The 22,546-nt window shown below is 42.0% G+C and overlaps 1 protein-coding gene across 1 annotated transcript in view; it reads left to right on the forward strand.

Moving 5' to 3' along the window:
• Positions 1–22,546, forward strand: part of LOC108790936 (lipopolysaccharide-responsive and beige-like anchor protein) — a 493,639-nt gene that overhangs the window by 117,800 nt on the left and 353,293 nt on the right. Inside the window, exon 33 of the mRNA XM_018561299.1 lies at positions 14,824–14,885. Within this exon, the coding sequence (XP_018416801.1) occupies positions 14,824–14,885 (62 nt within the window). The remainder of the gene's footprint in view (positions 1–14,823; positions 14,886–22,546) is intronic.

The raw sequence follows: 22,546 nt of genomic DNA on the forward strand, positions 1-22,546 counted from the left end.
CCCTGATGGTATGGCATGACCGATAAGTGTCTGCTTGTATTCCTCAGCATTGAATACTATGTTGATCCTGACCAAATCTCCAACTCCATTGGCAGAAATGCAGCCCCAGACTTGCAAGGAACCTCCACCATGCTTCACTGTTGCCTGCAGACACTCATTATTGTACCGCTCTCCAGTCCTTCAGTGAACAAAGTGCTTCCTGCTACAGTCAAATATTTCATATTTTAACTTATCAGTCCAGAGCACCTGCTGACATTTTCCTGCACCCCAGTTCCTATGTTTTTGGGCATAGTTGGGTCGCTTCGCCTTGTTTCCACGTCAGAGGTATGGTTTTTCGTTGCAATTCTACCATTGGGACCAGTTCTGGCCAGACTTCTCCGGACAGTAGATGGGTGTTCCTGGGTCCCACTGGTTTCCGCCAGCTGATGGAACTGCTGGACATGTCAAAGGAAAGTAAGCGTGATGTGTCTTTCATCTGCTGCATTGTTTCCTTGGTCGACCACTGCGTTTACGGTGCTCAACGTTGCCCGTTTCTTTGTGCTTCTTTAAAAGAGCTTGAACAGCACATCTTGAAACCACAGTCTGCTTTGAAATATTTGCCTGGGAACTACCTTGTGTCTTGTTGCTGTGCTCAGTCTTGCCATGTTGTATGACCTGTGACATGAAACGGTCTTCCACAACCTCGCCTTAGTAGCAGAGTTTGCCTTTTCCTCACCCAGTTTTAAGCCTCCTACACAGCTGTTTTTGTTTAAGTTAATGACTTACCTATGAAATTGATGATCATTAGCACCTGCTTTGTATAATTGGTTAATTGTACACGGGACTCTAATCCTACAAAATCCCTGACTTTGTACGTGCAATTGTACGAATTCATGCTGGTTTGAAGCCAAAGGGTAGTCACACAAAATATGTTTTGATTTAGACTTTTCTTCTGTTTTACTCTGCATTTTGTAAATTGATAAATAAGCAACAAACATATTTGTTTTGAAGGCATTCTTACTTTACAGCATTTTTTCACACTTGCCTAAAACTTTTGCATAGTACTGTGTGTGTGTGTGTGTGTGTGTGTGTATGTGTGTGTATGTGAAGAATACATGTTGGCCTTAATTTATGAAGAAAGATTATTTGCAATATTTTGTAACGGAGAGTAAGGGAAATCCGTTATTTTTTTCTTTTATAGTAAAATTAAAACCCCCCGTGGTGATTAAATACCACTAAAAGAAAGCTCTGTCAATTTATAAAACCCTCCCACATACATGCACATAAAAACATAAACACATGCTTTGGGTGCGCCTACTTATGAAAGCTATGATTGCACCACACATGTTGGGTGTTGCTACACATGCCAGACTGAGTGCAATTATTCTAGGGCCTTTATGCATGGTTAACGCTACAGTCATGGCCTGTAAAGGCTTTTAACTCTTTGCCTATGGAAAATTGGGGTTTCCAACGTGTTTTGCTGTTTTACAGGTGCACACAGTTTTGAGGCTTGAAATGTTTGATATTTACTTGATGCAACCTCATCCCTTTATATTTTACCCCAAATTGAGTATTATCAGTAATGCTAGCCTCCATGTTTCATGAAGGGTGCACAGGAAAAAAGGGATTTTATTTTTTTATCTCTATTTTATTATTGAACGTCCTTTTTTCCCTCCCTACTGTTTGTGAGCGTGTGTGTAGTTTGACATGAATCCTAGACAGTTGCCCACAGAATCTGTAGTCAAATTACAGCTTGAGCAAGAAATACCTTAGCTGGGGAGCATGGGATATCATCTACTGCAGTTTAACAAGCTTTTGTGAGAGATTTGTCAGACATGAAGGGGTACAGTATATGGATATAGATATATTACCTAATGGAAACTTGTACTGAGATGAATGGGAGCTGGTATTGCTGATATTTTGTAGATCATATAAAATTTTAAATCCCTGGGTATTTCTGGCTGAAGTACTTTGATTTACGGACCCAAAGCAAGCATGCTGAGAAGAAAGTGAGAGTGAACACTTGTGGTCAGGGTTGCCTAATTCTACAAAGTGTCCGTTATATGTGTGACCAAAGAGAGTGCCTCAAGCAGTCCCAGATTCTTGCTACCATTCAAGAGAGTGAAAAGGGACAATTTCACCTGTTACTGTTTCTTTAAAAGTGCAGCTGCTTTTTAAATCTCTTGCTAATAGGTAAATATATTCCCAACTGTTGTTGGGAAGATATCATGTGCCCATATATGATCACCTTAATGTCAACCACAGAAATGGCAATTCCTAGAGGTAATTGATGTCTAAGTGCTCAGTCGGCTTCCGGTGGATATGTATTTTTTTCTAAAAATTATTATTATTTTTTTTATGGGCTGATAAGTGGTAAAAAAAAAAGTTTATTGTATTGTCTTTTAAACGGTTATTGTATCTTACACTCTGAAGAGATGCACGCTGCCGCTTGAAGGCTTATTTTGTCAGTGTAGCCTGCATGTGATCACTATATCATAGCTGGCATAGTGATCAAATGATCAGGAATTATTCTAATTTTTCTCTGAAAATTACCATGTATGTGGCCAAGAAAATATGCATTTAATTTAAACTCTTGACTCTGTAATAGTCTCTACTTTTATTCAGGTTTAAAGTGTTTCTGTGCAGTTAGTTGCAAATCTGGGCCTAAAATAGGTTATATTTAGCTAGCTGTATGCAGTATATATGCCGAAGTAAACTGCAACGTTTGCAGCTTTTGTAAAATCCAAACTCCACATTCTCCACAATCTGTAGCATTGGAATTCAACGAAAAAATGTTTGGTTTGCTTTCTTGCCTAAAGATAATATTCATATTAGCAAAAATAAATGTGTACTGCATGATCTCTCTTTTGAGCCACTCCTAGTAAAAAAAATGTCCCTTTTATCTTTTCATACTCATATATTTAGTAATGTTATTATTGGGCCTTTTTTTTTTTTTTTTGTTCTTTCAAGCAACCTATAGTGAAATGGCTGTTTTGAATGAGACTGTTTGGCAGCAATCTTTCCAATTGGCATCCCCACTAATTCAGCTGTAACAAATGTCAGCATAATCACTGCTCAAAAAGTTACTTGGCTTGATTAGGCATTATGTTCCTCAGCCTTTAAAAAATACACATAGCCTGATCAGGAGGGGATCCATGTAAAAAAAACCTGAAATGACCAGACCCCATGTCAGTCTATGGGGAATCGGATGCAAATAGACGTGTCCGTTTCCATCGAAACAAAACACTTTGTGACCTGGCCAGAGTCGGGGGTCACTGGGTGTAAACATACACCCGCCCCTTTACACCCAGCTGCCCATAGATTAGCATTATGCGTCCGATTGGGTCCACCTGAAAAACTGACAGGTGGATCCCATTGGACCACCTGTGTAAAAGGGGCCCACTGATCGGAAAGTGATGGGTCCTGAGCCAGGGACCTTAAACAGAGGTGAAGCACCGTGGCAGAAAACAAATTTAGCAGATTATTAGTGCACTACCCTGTGCTTCATTGTTGATGGTCTTTTTTCATGTCCATGGTGGCAATTAACTTCTGCGGAGGCTCAGTCTTAAAGAGCCGAGAGGTGTGCATATTAGTCAGGGCCAGCTGCTTTATCAACTCCCCCATTGTTGCAGATTTCAGAGCTTATGCAGTCTTAACCCAGGATATAAACCAGGTGCACGGTCTCTTTTTTTTTAAATGTCCGTTTTGCATTAAATACAGTTCCTGTGCCTTTTTAGAGTGTCCTGCCCGCATTCAAGCACCAGTTGCGATGTTTGGGGAATTAGCTGGACTGCAATACACAGGCTTTATGACAGTCATTTCTTTCTTTAGCACAGCATAACAACTTTGCTTCCTTCAGCGCAGAAATAATAAACTTTACAGTTTTGCTTTTTTCAGCACAGAAATCAAGACAACTTCAACGGCTTGGGTGGCTTCAGTCCACAAAGATTACCACAATCTTAACCTTAGGCTGGCCATGCAATGCTCTATACTTTTCGTTCAACACGCGGGCTGAACGAGAAAACAAAAGAGCAGATTCCTCCTTCAACACCTGAGTGTGCCGATTGAGGAATCCGGCTGTATGTGCTCTACCCAACCAGAGCCAGCAGCTCATTAGTCAAAGATTTTCCAGCCGGCTCCTTTGATCAGCTGATGGAGGGATGCCGACCAAAAGGGTACAGACAGTGGCACACACTGTGCGAATTCGCACAATGTATGTGCACCCTCAGGCTGGGTTTCACACCTAGGTGATGGCGTTTTTGTATGTTTTGAAACGCGGTTTGTGTGCATAAATCAAGTCGCCTGTTTTGTGAGCTGATTGTAGCTTATTGATTTTAATGAGCAAACGCGCATTTTCAAGCTTTTCCTATTGAGTCTATGGGGCCAAAACGTACTGTAATGTGTCCACAAAAAAAAAGCTTGTGTACTTTTTCCAGCGACAGGTGTTTTGCTTAATGTGACAAAAGGCTCAGATGTGAACAGGGCCATAGAAGTTAATGGGATTTTTTGGGGGCATATTTTTTTGAGCATTCGTTTTGTAGTGCTTTTTTTTGCCATAAACAATCAGTGTGAACCAGGCCTAAGAGTCTCTCCCATCCCACAGGCTCCCCGTGAAATTGAGCTGTTTCACAGTACCAGCACCTTAGTCAGCTTCACAGTCTTAACTTCACCGAGTACTCACTGCTCCTCTGGCCTGCTGTCTCTAGCTTCTTATCTTTTTGAGCACACTTCCTGGAGCAGGTGTTAACCATTTCTGTCCCTTAAAGGGACCACAACCCAAACAAGGGGAAATACAGACCTTAATACAGAACCCATCTTCTGTCATCCTGTACAACATAAAGAACTACTCGCATGATTATTTATTAGAAACAGTCAATTATACAGATCCTACACTCTTAAGAGCCAGCACACACTGGAGTATAGCATGCTTCACACACCTAGTTAGTGATTTTGTGTCCCAATAACTGGGAGTGTGAAGAGCACTATACTCCACTGTATGCTGCCTCTTAAGGTGGCCATACACTTTACAACCCTCGCAATACTTTTTTGTCTTGCGAGGGCTGTAAAAAAACCCGTACGATCTGCCCATCTTGAACAGGCAGATTGCACTTGCGATGATGGTAATGAGGGGCGGGCTCCCGATGACTGCAAACGAGCCCGTTCGACAGTTGTCGAACAAGCAGGCCACTAACTCGCAGAGAATCGTACGATTCCCTGGGGGTTTTCCAGCCAGCTTGTTCAACGGAAGACGTGCGACCGTACAGTAGAAATGGTCGCACGCCTTCCATACACTGCACGATTATCGTATGATCACAGGATTTCCCGCGATTCTCGTACGAGAATCATGTAGTGTATGGGCACCTTTTAGAGTGTGGGATCTGTAAAATCGGCTGTTTTCTAATAAAGGACCAGGTGAGAGAGAGAAAAATTAAAAACAAGAAACCTATTGCAGCCATTACATTTAACATTGGTAAGATGTAATATATTGCATGTTTGTCTTGGTTTTAGATGCACTATAAGCTGTCCATGGGCTCACAGAGAACTACAGACAAATACATATGATTGTTCTTTCTCCCATCACAAAAGTGCTGGAACTTGCCACAATCTTTTTTATGTAGTGCAGCTTTCATTTCCCTTTACTCCAGTCAGTGGATTACAGTCTGTGTCTGGTTGCACAGAGATTTTTTAATACATGTGATGGGAAACACGTGTAAGGGTTGGAAAGGTTTGTACTCGTTCTTTTAACCTTTTTATATAGTGCCTCGATTTTGTGCAAGTGAAGCTCCGAACTATCACATTTTAGCATTTAATTTAGACAAATGACTATTAAGTTCATGTCTGTGTGTGGAATTTTCTCAACTTCCATGGCCACTACCTACAACTCCATGAATATAAACAGTCAGAAATATCTTGTAGGTAACTGCCTAAGCTCCTACAAAGGTTTACTAGGGGGCCAAGGGTCAAAGTACTAATAAGACTGTTCGGGATGTCTGCTGCCACCAAGCAAAATGGAAACTTGATTGATAGCTAGAGGGCTAAAGGAAAGAAGTGCACTGGAGAAAGCAAAGGTCAATGAACCATTTCCCCTCTCTGCATATATAATGATTATGCTGGAGAACACAAAGATATTAAGAATCAGTAAAACATATGTTGTGGGTTTCTGTAGGCAGTATGTAAAGAATTGGCAACATTCTGCAAATCTCTTTCCTGGGTAGATTACTACTTAACGTTTATATATCCACTGATATTGGTAAAGTGTATACCCCTGTTCCCTACCGTTGTTTTCTGTGAAGTTATGTTAGATATGACTAGAAGATCTGAAAGGTAAAAGAGAAGTGTATAAATAAACACAGCTCCTATACAATGTAAGACGCATTGTATATACACTGAAGACTTAAAGCAGAACTCCAGGAATTTGTTTTATTAACCCTTGCAGTGGGGCTACCCCCACAGTTCAAGGGTTAACTGCTCCTTTGTGTCTAGGTTATAAAAAAAACCCCAAAGAATTACTCACCTAAAGCTCTGAGCCGGCTACTTCTTAGACCGGTCCCTGGAATGTCTCTCTCTTCTCTGCAGCAGTCTAAGGTCCAGTAAATTATCACGTCTATACACTGTGCACAGATGTAAGGACGCTGAGAAACATTCCAATCTGCTGCGGAAGAGGGGACAGTTTGGAGGGAGCGCCATGACAGCTGGCCTGCTCTGAACTTTGGGTGAGTAAATCTTTGTTATTTTTTCACCTAGGCACAAATGAGCACTCAACCCTTGCAGTGCAGGGGTAGCACCCCTGCAAGGGTTAATAAAAACTATTTATGGAGTTCTGCTTTAACATCAGATTAATCTGACTCTGTTTGGCACAAAAGACCTCACAAAGCTATCCTACCAGTATAAGAATCTTTTATTTAAAAATTTTTTTAAAAAAAAGTTAATTTTAGTAGAATTTAATGATCTGGAAATTGGTCCCATGGATGAAAAAGATCCATATACTTGTGTTTAAAATTTTTGTGAATTGACCCAATGTTTTTTTGGGGGAAAAAAACACCACTAGGCTTGGTTGGTATTTTAATGCCCTTTTTAGAAGTCCATTATGCCTTTTGAAAATCAATACTCTTCCTCTGTAAGAAACATTTTGCTTTGTATCTCCATACCTTTAACTGTCAGAAGAAGTTGGCCATTTTTTGTGCGTGTGGCCACCAATCTTCCTTGTTCTGTCATTGTTAGTAGATTTTATGCTAGAAACAAATATTTTCTTTCATGATGCACCAAAATATTTTCCTATTCTGATAATAGAAGCGTTACTATGAGTTATCATGATGTAATCAAACTGCAATGGTTGGGAACACAATAGTGGCAACATTTTTAAGTTTGTCGAGTACTTGCCGGCAGATTTACTGCTGCGGCTTTGCAGGAAGATGAAAATACATTGTTAATGATTTCTGATTTGTTTTGTATAACCCTTTTCCTGGCTCATCTCATGTCGGCATACCTACGGGTCAGCTCCACCCCTCTGACCCCACAGGACCACCTTTAAACTATAAAAGACAAGCCCCCTCCCCCAGTACCTGTTCTCTTTTTTTCCTCGCTCCAGGCACAGTGTTCATGGATCCTCCCTGCCATCTCCCAGCCGGGTTCAGCCTCTCCCGAGTTCGGAAGACCCTTCCGCTGGCAGTAAATCTCCTTGGGAGCGGGTACCCGTGGTGCGGGGTTGTGAATGGGAGCGGAGCTATAGTGTCTTATTTCCCTGTCTTTTCTTCCGCCGCGAGTGTAGCGGCGAGCGTGCTTCCCTCTGCGCAGGCGTCTGTGGTCCCAGAAGCTGCGCAACCTCGAGGATTGCTATGGGGCGGCGGGACGCTAGCGGCCCCGCAGGTGCAGTAGGGCCGTTCGGGGCCGGCCTATTTCGGCCGCTCCTATCAGCAGGCAGCGCTGGGGATTTATACGCAGCGGGGCAGTGTATCCTGTCTGGTCAGCTGTCTCATTGGATCCTGGTGCTGCTGCTGTGTGTGTTGTCTGTAGCTGCTGGTGAGTGTCTCCTTTCTGGCATATTAGGGGGTTTATGGGCTATTCGCTGTACTGTACTTCCTTCTGTCTCTCTCTGCAGCATATCTTCGGTATCATGAGCACCCCTCGTCCAGTTTCTGACGCACTGCAACCTACTGAAAGGTAGGGAGGCAACAATGGCATATGACAGTAAAAGAGTGGCAGGATAACTCAGATATATCTTAATATTTCTTTGCCTTTCAGGAGTAAGAACCCTGGGCATAAGAGATCTAGAAAGAGCAAGGAAAGGAGACGCTCGTCCACCTCGGATTCGTGCCATGAGCGGTCTCCACAGCTGTTATAAGCATAGATCGCATGCAGGACCTGCTTCCCCTCCGGCTAAAAGTCAGGACTTCCCACCAGGTTCCTGCTGGTCATGTTCAGACCTGGTCCGCCTTTCATCGAAGTTGATGGGGCATTCGGTGACAGCAAAACGGGCATTATGGCTGCGTCATTGGACTAAGGATGCGGCCTCCAAACAGGCATTGTGCTCTATACCTTATGATGGGAAAAATCTCTTTGGGAAAACATTGGAGGACGCCTTCAAGAGGGTGACTGGAGGCAAGACAGGCCTCCTTCCGCAGGGATTTAAACGGAAGCAGCAGCCCTTTAGGCGCAGCCAAGGCTCTCAGATGCGAGGACATACAGACCCGGGAGACAGTTTTCCAGGCCCCAGTGGAGAGGGGCTCAGTCGTCTCTCTTGCGGGATGTTAAAGCGAAATCCGGTCAGGCGGCCTAAGCTGCAGACAAGCAATTCTGAAGGTGCGCGCACCCAGGTTGCCCCGGTACGTGTGAGACTCTTGGCCTTCAGGGGCACCCGGGTGGTGGAGGTAAAATATTCCTGGGCCAAATCTATTGTCAGCAGCGGATATCGGATAGCGTTCAACAATCTTCCCCCTCCATGTTTTGTAAGCACACTGGTACCGCGAGAGCGGTTGAAGAAAAAATTGCTTCTCGATTACATTGCAGAGTTACTGACCAAAAAGGCAATTACCCTGGTGCCCCGGGGAGAGTGGGGTCAAGGTTTCTACTCCCCTTAGTGAAGAAGGCCTCAGGAGGCTTCCGGCCTGTCCTCTACCTAAAGAGGTTGAATGCCTTCATTCACGTGAGCCCATTTCGCATGGAGTCTGTCCACACCATTATCTCGGTGGTTCAGCAGGGGGAATGGTTAATATCAGTAGATTTAGAGGATGCTTATCTGCATGTGCCAATAGCGTATTGTCATCAGAAGTATCTCCGATTCTCGATTGCAGGACATCATTTTCAGTTTTGTGCTCTACCGTTCGGCCTGTCAACAGCTCCACGGACCTTCTCAAAAATGTTAGTAGCAATTATAGCTCTGCTGCGGCTCCAAGGAGTCAAAATATTCCATTACCTGGACGACATCCTGGTGCTAGGGAATTCAAGCCAGGCTCTACTTGTCCACCGCAATCTGGTTTTGGCGACCCTCTTCCGCTTCGGGTGGTTAATCATTGCCAAGAAGAGTCGTCTCGACTCATAGCGCATAGAATATTTAGGGGTCATTCTGGACTCCGAGCAGAACAGAGTGTTTCTTCCAGAGCGTTGCAGGGGGGAGATTTCCGCCTGTGTCGGCAAAGTTATCACTTTACGGACCTTGCAGGCCAGGGACTGTATGGTTCTGCTGGGGATGATGTCCTCATGTATCCCAGTGGTGCAATGGGCAAGATGGCACATGCGGCAGTTCCAAACTTGTTTTCTGCGGCAGTGGAACCACGCAGCTTTGGGACAGAAGATAATTATGCCTTCGGCAATGCGAGGCCAGTTATACTGGTGGAAGGAATCCCCGTGCCTCTCTCAAGGGCTGCCTCTGGGGCTAGGTACTACAGATGCCAGCCTGCGAGGATGGGGAGCGCACTGTATGGGGCATCAGATCCAGGGTCGATGGGAAGGCTCGGTGTCGACACAGTCCAACTGGTTGGAATTGAAGGCGGCCTCTCTGGCTCTGAGGGCCTTTCAACCTCTACATTCGGCACCAACAGGTCAAGGTGATGATGGCCAACTAGACGGCTGTCTCTTACATCAGAAGACAGGGCGGGACCAGGAGTCTGCCCCTGCTGTGTCTGTCATACGAAATCTTCTTGTGGGCCGAGAGGCATGTGCAGGCCTTGACGGCAGCCTACCTACTGGGAATAGACAATACACTGGTGGATCATCTGAGCAGAGTGTTCCCGGCTGACGGGGAGTGGGAATTGAACTCAAGATACCTGAGACCAGTGTTCCGGAAATGGGGAACACCACTGAGCGATCTTATGGCGACTCGGCAGAATGCCAAGTTGCCCAGATTTGTTTCCAGGCACAACTGTCACGAGGCGATAGCCCAGGGTGCATTCTCCATAATATGGGACTTCCCTCTTGCATATCTTTTTCCTCCCCTACCGTTGGCACTCTAGGTACTAAAGATTCAGTGAGACGGGGGTCGGATGATCCTAATTTTACCTCGTTGGCCGTGTAGGCCGTGGTTCCCGCTGTTGCAACAAATGGCGGTGGTACCGCCATGGTTCTTTCCGAGCAGAGGGGACCTCCTGCTTCAGGGGCAGTGGCAACATCCCGAGCCTGAGAGGTTTGCATCTGGCAGCATGGCTGCTGAATCCTCAAGATGGCGGACCCAAGGGTTGTCAAGCCAGGTGATCAGCCCCTCTTTGCAGTCAAGGGGCCTATCCACCAATGCCACTTACACCAGGATTTGGGAGAAATTTACTTAATTCGCATAGCTGAATAATTTCCCGCCTTTGCCGGCCCAGCTGGGAAATATATTGAGTTTCCTACAAATCAGCGTTGGACGTTGGCCTGGCATACAACTCCTTGAGAGTCCAGATCTCGGCCTTTACAGGTGTAGAGTGGGCAGACAACCCTCTTCTACGTAGGTTTATGAAAGCAGCACTAAAGATAAGGCCTCCAAGGAGGGCACTCTTCCCATCTTGGGACCTGGACTTGGTCTTAAGAGCCTTAGCGGCTCCTCCTTACCATCCTTTCAGTCAATGCACCTTATGGAGTCTTACACAGAAGCTCGCCATAAACTCGGCTAAACGAGTTCCGAAGCTGGCAGCGCTTTCTTGTAAAGAACCGTTATGTATCCTTTTGGAGGACGGGGTAATTTTAAGGCCATCTCCGGACTTTAGGACGAAGGTTGCCTCTGCCTTCCATTCAGATTGGGGGATCATCTTGCCCGGCTGTAAGAGTCTGCCGCAAAGTGCAGGTGTAGACCAATTGCTCGCTTTGGATCTAGTCTCCCTGCTGAAGGAGTATTTACAAAGGACTGGTGACTTCCGCAAGTCTGATTGTTCATACTGCCTAGAGGATCAAGGAGAGGTTTGGAAGCATCACCCAAGATCCTGTCTACTTGGATTCAGGCAATGATCAAGGCAGCATATGCTATTCAGGGCCTTACTCCTCCAGTGGAAGTTCGTGCGCACTCGACGAAAAGGGTGTCAACGTCCTGGGCATCATAAGCCAGGGTCTCGATTGAGGACATTTGCAAGACCGCAAGGTGGTCTTCACAGAACACATTTGTTCAACACTACAAGTTGGATGTGGCGGCGTCCAGGTTGGCTAACTTTTGGTTCGGCCGTACTTTCGTACTATTGCTCTGTCGCAATAAACATTTTTTTAAAACATTTGCAGCATAACGTCCATCTACCTGTGTACCATACCACAAGACAAGTTCAAGTGGCTGTGTTTGAAGCTCAATTATGTTTATATCTTCCATATATTTTTCCTAAACCTGTATAGACAACTTCCCTCTTCATCTCCTAAAGAAGCGCTATCTAGTGCGAAACGTTGAGAAAATCAAGCTCCTCCATCATCTTTCATTATATTAATCATGTTATGTATTCATGAATTTTTCAATCATGTTTTTTCAATCATGTTCCATTGCACAAGATTCTGATTGTCATCTGTATATGAATGAATTTAACTAATGTGGAGTGAGCTTACAGGGGAATCATGTTGTCAATTTTATCAATTCTACTTACCTTTTAATCAATTAAAATATTTTTTCTAAAAAATTCTTGGTGTGCAAGTTGTCAGTCGGCTGCCTAAAAAACCCCAACTTTCCTGATTTTTCGATATACCATTTTCAGGGGGTGTTGGCATCCTATGCCTTGATCCAGGTCATTTCCTTTTCAAATCAATTTGCAGCATATGGGTGTGATATTGTGTGGTATTTTCATAGTGTAATTTACCCGCCCATGAGGGAGTTGCTTGCTATATCCCGTAGGTATGCCGACATGAGATGAGCCAGGAATAGGGAAAATTGTTATCATACTTACTGTATTTTTTTTTTCCTGGCTTATACTCATGTCGGCATACATTCCCTTCCCGAGCCTGTCGCTCAGCTTGTTATTGAACAGGTACTGGGGGAGGGGGCTTGTCTTTTATTAGCTAGTTTAAAGGTGGTCCTGTGGGGTCAGGGGGGTGGAGCTGACCCGTAGGTATGCCGACATGAGTATAAGCCAGGAAAAGAAAATTACAGTAAGTATGATAACAATTTTCCCTAATTTATTTAAGCAGTGACCCACTGAACCAGTGGGTCATTGTATACATTACTTTACAGTGCAACAAACTAGGATCATGGTAGTTTCCATTATGGTAAATATGTAATTTTGTTAAACATGTGTCACTTTTGTTCTTCCAACTTGTTTTTTTTTTAAATAATCTGTAATCAACATAATTTGGGAGGGGAATGAGGGTGTGGGAGAAAGGAGTGTAGTAGGACACTAGATCCAAGAGCCTGTGTCTGGAAGGAAGAGGGGAAAGGGTTTAGTGGGATGGGGAAAAGTGGTAAAATAAAGTAGTGTATAACCTTTGGCCAACAAGCATGGGCTATATTCTCATTACATTACAACAGTTTAACCATTTTATGCACAATACATTGTCTTTATGTCACATGTGAGCCTTGTGGCATTTGAGGGAGTAAATGTAACCATGTGACCCAGATAATGAAGAATTTGTCATATTGGTGTTTACCAAGATAAACCCATCTTTCTGCTTCCATTATTCAATTGACTTTATTAATAGACTTTGGGATTGATGGTTGTCAATCCTGTTTCCAGTGGTTCATCTTGCAAGGCCTTGGGAACGTAGGTTTTAGGAATCATTGAGAAGATAAGTGCCAGCGTATTCTCCACTCGGCTCCATGTAAGCAGTTTATAACAGGACTCCTGTGTGCATGTGGCCTGAAAGTGTCAACGCAGCCTTCTGAGGGTTTGTAAAAATTATACCTAGTTCTGATTTTCTTTTCCTTGCAAAAGTATATTCCCTTTTTAGGTTGGCTGTGTAAGAGCACTTTATATGAAGAGAATAAAAGACCTTTATGGTAGGATTCTCCTATAGTGAGAGACTCGGAGGGACAGGAAGTTTAGGCATGAGATGATGTAAAGTGGAAACAAAATTGTTCAATTGTGTGTGTCTATTTTATCTAAAGGGAACCTCCCGTATTTTGACCAAAGCTGTTTAAGTGACAATCTGGATTGGGTTGGGCCATAATTTCTTTGAGTATTTAGATTGTCCAAGTTTTTTAAAATATTGAAGTGTCATATGTGAGGTCTCATCCAGGCCTCTAGTGTGTTTTGGTACCCAGGGCACATGTACTAAGTTGAGTTCTGCCATTTTTTTTTTCCCAAGGAGGAACTGCCTTTTATGCTTTGCATTAAAATGCCTATTAAAAACAAAATCTAGTTTAAGCTGGCAATATACACTATGAAGTTCATTTAGTCTGAACAAGATAAATCCTTCCATTTACGCTGTTCCAGTGGCTGCTGAATACCTGAACAGCAGCTCTATCTGATTGGATTCAGGTGCTGTTCAGCCGCAAATTTTTGAACAGGCTCCTTTGACTAAACTCAATTGAACAATTTACTTTTGTTTAGCAGCAAGTGCCGACAGAGCAAGCCATTGTTCTAATGTTAGCATTAATAGGATGAACTTTGTGCAGTATAAGGCCAACTTTAGGGCAACCACTTTGTATCAGGACAGTACTAGGGAGGCCTAGTCCTCCATCTTTAAGTCTAGTCAGAATTTTGTGTACGAGAGTGCATATATACAGTGTGTGTGTGTATGTATGTATGTATGTATGTATGTATGTATATACACAATCACAAATAGAGCAAATCTCCTCCCAGTGATGACACAAACGGGAGTAAAAACCTGACAGACGTTCCAGAGTGTGAAATAACATTTTGGCTTTATATACACTAAGATTAATAAGGATAACTATGTAGTGGTGTCTGCATTTTGTTGCAGTTTTTCACTGGCTGAATCAGACTGTGTAATCTGAACTGGAAGAGTTTTAAACTCCAGTACAGAAACTTCTAACATTTATAAAAAATAATGCAAGTTAAGAGTTATATGGCTGAAATCTGAATTTAGGATGTCTGGGACTGCAAGCTACTTTTCTGTTTTCTCCATATATTGCTGTGGAGAATCCACTAGAGAGCACCTGCTTATCAGCTGAGCTTACGGTATGAACTGACCACAATGGAGTGGGGAAATGTTTAGCATTCTGGATCCCAGATGGTGGGGTAAGACCCACTGAGGGGAATTTATAAAAACTGAAGCGGCAAAAATTTGGAGCAGCTATACATGGCAACCAATCAGCTTCTATCTTTCATTTTCAAATCTTAACTGAACAAACTGAAGATAAAAGCCGATTGGTTGCGATGCTTTTTTATAATTGTCATTTTTTTCTGTAATCCTAAAGTTGATATTTGTTGTTATTTGCTACTGTTAATCCTGTCTTGCATACACATAATGTATAGTGAAGTAATCCTATTTTTATTTTTTTCACAGGTTTGGTTTGCATGAAATCCAGCAGCTCTGTGGTGGAGTTGGTGATGCTTTTGTGCTCACAGGTATGGGGGGGTTTCAAGCTCATTTTCATTTTTCTTTGGGATCTGTTAACTTTGGGAAATATCCTCCCAATTCACTGATAAATGTGTCTTATTTAATATCTTAATTTTGAGATTGTGGACAAACAAAATAGTTGTCTGATTGTTTTTTGTTTTTTTTTTTGTCTTTTATCTTTAACTGCATATCTAGTTTCTTACTTGCTCCAACAATATCTGCAGTTTCTCACAAAAATAATGATTTGCATGGAACAATAGGGTCACTGCATGGCCACCGACTTTTGGGATGAAATGAAACAATGTTTCCTTTAACCTTTTTGTGACCACAGGTCTTTGATGCCTATATGCGTGGGCCACATTTAGTCAAATTGTTGTCAGCTAAATTGACTAACTTTGAATCATTTGTATATATTTTGCTAAGGCATGTAAGGCTTTGGTTTGGAAAACTCTTTAATTAGAACCCTGCTCTGTTTTTTTCCCCCCTTCTATTGGCTGACAGATATGCAAAAAGGTCAAATGTATTGCTTTTTGTAATGTATTATTAGTTCTTTTAAAACTATAAATTTTATCCATCAAAAGCATACTCCACCGTTAAACCTTTATAAAAGGCATAGTCCTACTTTGTTTCATGTTACACCCATATTTACAGTGTAACACTAAAAATGGTGACATTCTCCAGTCCCCCACCCTCAAACTGTAGTCTATTGTTTACTTCCTCCATAACGGAAGTTCCTACCCCCATAAGGACCTGAGACTGGCAGTAAACGATGCAGAGCCTGTGCATCTGACCTACGATGTACTAATTGCTTTGAAATGCTGCATGCTTGCATGCCAAAAAATTACGAATGCACATAGTCAATTCCCTAGCATTCCTCTCTACTTGCACATCATTGCTCTCTCCTCTTCTGAAAGTGTCTAATTACTAATTGGGCTGGCCCAGCTTCTTTGCCTTTCCTTTTAGCTACATATCCTTTATGTAGTACTCAGGAGAGTACTATGGAGTGTTACTATAGTAACTGCTTTGAGTCTTCTGACTGATGACAACGCATTCAAGATGGCAGTGCCCAGCGACAATTTCAGAGCTTTTTTTACTTTTAACCGTATAGAAAAAATTATTTTGAATTTTAAGTGAATTTCAAAAACTCAAAATATTAAGATGATCAGTAGGTACAAGAGAGTTAGGCATCTAAGGTTCTAAAAATCTAGACCATCCCTATAATTAAACCATGGTCTCCCTTCTCCCACCTTTCAGATCTCAATATTGACCCTGTAAATGTAATAGGTTATCTCCATTCATTGACCATAGGCAAAAATTTGGAGGTGGGCGCAAGCTTGACTTTTTACATGAAAAGTTGAGATTTAGATATAATTATTAATGCCTATATCCTTGCTGCTTCTTCTTTAGCCATGCAGTTTTTACAAACGTTAACCTCTCCCGATGTATTTTTTCATTATACTCATTTTAAAGCAGCTCTTCAGTTCCCATTCTCATGTCCAAGTGACAGTGTCTTCAGTAAAATTGCAGAGCTGATGTGGATCTCTCAGCTTACAGTATTGTATTAAAGATTACCAGTTCTTGGATAAAGTGGCTGCATTAGCTTTTATTTTTCTCATATTTTTCCGTCCTTCATTTTTATTAACCTGTAAACCTTAAACTAGCACTTACATTAACCACTTAATGACCGAGGCCTTTTTCCCCATTTTTTTCCCATGTTAGCATCCACATTTCAGACCTGAAAATTACTTCAAACCCCCAAACATAATATATTTTCTGATAGTCAATACCCTGTAGAATGAAATCGTGGCAGTTGCAATTTTGTATGTTGGAACTTATCAAAATTTTGTGAAAAATGCAGTTAAGTTAAATTTAGTGCCCCAAAACAAATAAAATACCAATGTTTTTTTAATAAAATATAAAAGATGAGATTACACCGAGGTAATCGATACCCAACATGCCCAGGTTAAAAATTGTGCGTGTTCATAGATGACGCTTCAATAGTCCCTACAGGTCATCATTTTTGAGACGTGCATAAATATTAGCCCTAGAATTATTGCTCTCACTCTAGCATTCGCGGCGATAACTAAAATGTGTAGTGCGATCATCGTTTTCATACGTAGGCGCACCCGACTCGTGTTTACGTTGAGACGTGCAGGGGACTTTAACCACTTCTGGGCCGCAATACGTCTATAGACTTTGAAGGGGTTAAAACAAGAACACGGCTGCTGCAGCAGCCGTGTTCTTGGTACCGCTCTTAACAGCAGGCGATTGCTGCTAATTTACAAGCGATCCGGCGTCTGTACAGGCACCGTATTGTTTGTACCGTGTGGCGGCGCCCACTCTACCCCCTCCCTCCAACGTGCCGCAGCTGCCGGTGTCTTCCCCGGGCACCGCTGTCCCCGTGCTGCGCCCGGGAGCGGCTCGGCGGGTCTCCCCGAAGTGACCGGAGAGAGATTCAGCGATCACTGGACCCGGAAGTGATGTGTATTAATCACTTCCGGTGTCACTGTACACAGTCTCCGGCTCTTAAAGCCAGGAGATGAAGCTGGGGAAGCAGATCTCTGCTTCCTCAGCTTCTTTGGGGTACCTAGGTGACATTAGGGGTCTGCAAGACCCATGATGTCTCCATAAGAAGGACCTGTCGCACCATATCTGCTATTGGATAGGGTGCTTGTTGGCTCCCTATGTAATAACAATAGGGTTAGTGGGAAAAAAATAAAACAGTGTTAAAAATGAAAGTACCCTGAAAGAAAAATTATAAAATGGAAAACTTCTTCTTTTTTTAAGACCCCCCATCCCCCACGTGCACGCACATACAGGCGCAAACATGCGTCGGTGCGCCTACGTGCGAGAACGACAATTGCGCCACACATGTTACATATTGCCGCGAATGTCGGAGCGAGAGCAATAATTCTAGCACCGTCAATGACTGTTAGCACTAAACTGATGAGCGGTAAAACGTTTAAAATGTTCCCTATGGTAAATTTTGGGTATTTTTTTTTTCTGCGGCTTCACGGGCAAACACAATTTTAAGGCTTGACATGTTTGGTATCTATTTACCCGACGTGATCCAGTCTTTCATATTTTACCAAAATAATTGGGTGTTATATTATGTTTCTGTGCACTAAATTTTAATTTAGTTTATTTTTTTCCTAAAAATACGGGTTTGATAAACATTTGCGCAAAAACCGTGCGACTTAAATTGCACCTAGCATTTTTTTATTCTACAGGGCCTCAGCTTTCAGAAAATATATCATTGCTGGGGCTCTGAAGCTGTTTTCTAGCCAAAAATTTATATTTTATCATGTGTGCGCAAATAGTAGGAAAATGCCCCGGATGGCAAGTGGTTAAATGTAAAAATCATTTTTTTTTTAAATGTTAATTTCATATTTTTAAAAACACTTTTATTTTTGTTTTTTTTACTTTAATTGCTATCACATAGGGGACATTGCAGGTCCCCCATGTGATAGCATATTGGCAGTGACGGGTACTCTTTACAGTGATACTGGGGGTCCAAAAGACCCTTAGTATCACCTGTACACTTTAAATAAGCTATTGAAGTGCAGATTGCACTTCAATGGCTTATTGTTGGGCTTCAAGAGCCCAGCACTGACAGCTATGGGACCGGAAGTGATGGAATCTGCATCATTCACGGGGAGGACGTCGGTGAACAGACCTTCGCCGCTCTTCTCCCCAGCTTCCTGCTGACAATGGAGATGCTGGTCCTGGGCCCGCAGGAGGGGCAGTGGAGCCCGGGAAACAAGGCGGGGAGTGGGCGGGCAGTTTACCAGTCCATAGAAGCAATCTGGCAACAGCTGAGTCGCCAGAATCGCTTCTATTGTAAAGCCGGCAGTTGGCTTTACAAATATAAACAGAGTCCTGATGGCGTCTGTTTAAACGGGCCCGCTGCCAGTGATGTACGTCACTGGTCGCGATGGGGTTAAGGTGAAAATTCTCACTCATTATACTGAATTTAGGGAGTAAATAGTATCTTAGGACATGACTGCAGTACACCTCCCCTCTTGTTCATGACATAGAGATTCTTGGTTCTGTAGTCTTTGGTGAGGGTGGGGAGCAGTGTAACTAATAAGAGTGCAACACTGCATAAAGCATTTATTAGCTCACAAGAGTGTGAGCAACAACAAATGTTTATTTACACTTGTCGAACTGATTTAACAAAACACTTTCAATGGTATATTTACCAGGTCAAAAGGGAATAATATGAATATCATGTTTAGCTTTAACATACCCTTTAATAAGGTGGCTTGTGTAGTTATAAGATGCAGAGACTGCAAACCTTTTTTTTTTAAACTCAGAGGTAAGTATTTGATCATTTAATAGCCTCTAGCCTGCTTACCTCCTGCCTAGAGCAGGCTTGTACTATCTGCAGTCTACCAAATCAGACTTCATTGTACAGTTTAGGCCAACAAATATTTTGTCATTTAAATGTTTTCTTTTTGTTCCTTGCAATTTAGGAATCTGTGAACAGTTTGTAGTCAGGATTTCACACAATCCTCATTAATAGCTTGAGGTCAAATTACAGGCAGACTGTTTTTTTCTTTTTTTGAATGACATCCCCTGGTGAAGGGAGTGTAAAATGTTTATTACAACACTGGGAGTAACTATGTGATTTTAACCACACAGGGTGGGGGGTTTATCTATGTTGTTGCATCATCAGTGTCGCATACCTTTTTTCTAGTGCATATAGTGACAGATTTATTCTCCTAGTTTATGTTTCATTCTGAAATGCCTTCGTAAGGAGAATTGTCTCAAAACGGTCTCAAAATTGTCCCAAACTTGAAGGGAACTTCCTGGATGGCAGCTGATTAACCTTGAAGTGATTACCTAACTTGAGCGAATGAAGTTAAGCTATCTTTGCGATTTTTAGTTTTTAAGAAGTGCTGAACCACTTCTATAAAGTGCATCTGGTTAGAGGTCTTTGAATGTTGCAAGTGCTGTACACAGATACTGCGCAGCTAAGATATTATGTGAAATGTTGCAAAACATGAACAGTGAGTAGCAATTTAATTTGTCGTAAGAACACTTCAGGGACACATAATGGGGATAAAACTTTACGGTCAGTTCGAATGAGATTTTGGTGTTTGCAACTAAATTTTTTGTTGCAAATTCCCCCACAGACTTTCCCATTCATTTTCAGAGTTTTACCTAGTGCACCAGCTTGGCCTAGCTCACTCTCCACAGAAATGGATAAGGATATTCAATAAAGTTGCATTTATAAAATAACCTAGCTACCCATAATGCTTGTTGCTACATCAGCAGTCGAAAAATTACTTTTTCTAGGCATATATGGCTTTAGGTTTATTAAGGGAAGATATACTATGGCCAATCCAGTTAATTTTGCTACAATAGGTTTACTGTTCAGAGAATAAAGGCCCTGGAATTAAATGCCGATGTCTTGTATAGATCAGTAACGTGTGACTGACTTGGGAGATATATAATTCTGAACTCCAGCATTTCATTTTAGGCAAAATCATAAACAATGGGGCCAAGGGATGACTTTCAACCTAAGTTACTGGTAAAGTAACAGGGGAAAAACAGACCCTTGCACCCCATTACTAATTAGTACAATTCTAAAGGACTCCAGTCCTTTAGACACAACTATCAAGTTACATTTTCAGTATATACTGTAGGATAAACAGCAGTATTGGTTATGACGGATTCAGTGATACTGCATGTGGGCCCCATTTACATCTGTTGCAGCCTTTTAGATTCGGCTGCCTGGCACACCATTTTTTGGAAATGCAGTGCATCACCCTGTGTTGCAGGGGCTTCAGAAAATTGCATTGTCGCAAATAGTAGTGCAACAGTGTGATTCTGGCTTTTGTCATGTGTGGATGACTAAGAAAAGCCTCAAAAATATCAACTAGACATCCATTCTAGTTAAATGTTTTAAGCATCACTGACCTATTTTCACGCAAAACATGAACAGACATTGTCTTTGTTACATGTAAACCCTGTGTGGCATTTTTTAGTTTTAATGATGACGTATTTATGAAATCCTACTATATACTCCTAGTTTTTTTTCTTCTCATTAAAAGAAATGGTTTTTATTGAGTTCTTGTATCTCTTAAAACATAAGCTGTTCTTGCATATCATCTTGGTAGTAAATTGTGTCACTGAATGTTACAGAATAGCTAGTTTAATGAGAAGGAAATCAGTCTCTAGGTCAAGGGTTCTGACCAATTGACAAACCTTTGACCTTCATTTGCTGCCTGCATGACCAGCTTGCCCGATGAATAAGGATAATGCAAAATTAATGTTTCTTTGCATCGATTTATGCTACGTTAGTGCTTATACCACCAAATTTATTTAGACTGAGCTGATAGACATTTCATGAATACAAATGAAGGAATCATAGAAGGTGTGAAGAATCAATGGCCCACATTGTCAATAAAATGCAATAAGAACAATTACTTTAGGAGATTACACCTAATAGATTTTACAATGAAGTAGCAAGTGCTAGTTATGCTTCTAGTGGGCTTATTACTGCAAGTGCAAGTTACAGTGTGCTTCTGCCTAGAAATAAAGGCATCGTCTTACCTGAAACACTGAAACTGTAATGTTATGTTATATAAAGGTTTTGATTGCATAACTTAACAGAATGTGTGTCCTCGCTAGCACTGGGCTATTTTATTGCACTGGGTGCCAGTTGGCTAGGCCTAAAATTCAGTAAAATCTTGTATTGAGCCAGTAAGAATGCACCTCTATTATAGTTATGACTCCAAAGGAATCATCAGCTGTGATATTTTAGCAATGTGGGCAACTGGGATACCCCAATTCCTGTTTAAAGTGATAAAAATAAGATAATAAAATCGGGAGGCTGCAAAACTATAAATTTTTCATTTGCTGATTACTCTGTGATTCCTGTGACAGAATCACTTAACTTTCTCTAGTCACCTTCCAGGACAGCATTAGAGAGATAGGCTCCTCCCACCGGAACAGGAAACACATCACCAATGGCTTTCGGGGATCCCGGCTCCGGTCCGCGGGACTGGGGTGCGGCGTCCTCGCGTGGCATGGGGGAGGCATTTCCCGGCGTACGAATGTGGGCGGAAATGTCGTAAGAAATATCACTTTTTACAAGCTGATATAGGATCTTAAATGAATATATGCTTGGGATGCTCTTTTTAGTAATACACCGTAGGAAGTACACTTGCAGGATAGCTGAGATTCTCTGGAAAATGTGCCAAATTGCATTATCTGCAGGGAGTTATGCAGTCTATGAATTTCTCAGTTCTTCACCTATTGGAGTGTTTGGGTCTCCACATGTTCTAGGTAATTGAATATTCGGGACTCATCTGAAAGATGTCCTATTTACCTGAATCTCAGCAATAGGAAAGTGCTTTGCTCAGCTGGATTAGAACTCTTTGCTTCTGAAATCAAAATGCAATGTGTGATAAATCACACAAAATAGCATGCATTTTCATTTTCTTTTGGTGCAATATAAATTAAAGGTCCATATGTAGCTGACTCAAATAGACGTTTGCAGGTCAGCAAACCCCAACCTGCAGAATATTTTTTAATAAAATTGCAGTGCATTGCTCTGGTAAAAACAGGCTCTATTGACCTGCATGGAAAACTGCATTGCATTTCATATGGTACAAAATAGTAAGCAATATGCCAAACGCATAAGAATATTCTTTGTTAA

The sequence above is a fragment of the Nanorana parkeri genome, unplaced genomic scaffold (genome assembly GCF_000935625.1).
Source record: "Nanorana parkeri isolate BGI_ZX_2015 unplaced genomic scaffold, ASM93562v1 scaffold514, whole genome shotgun sequence".
Taxonomy (NCBI): Eukaryota; Metazoa; Chordata; class Amphibia; order Anura; family Dicroglossidae; genus Nanorana; species Nanorana parkeri.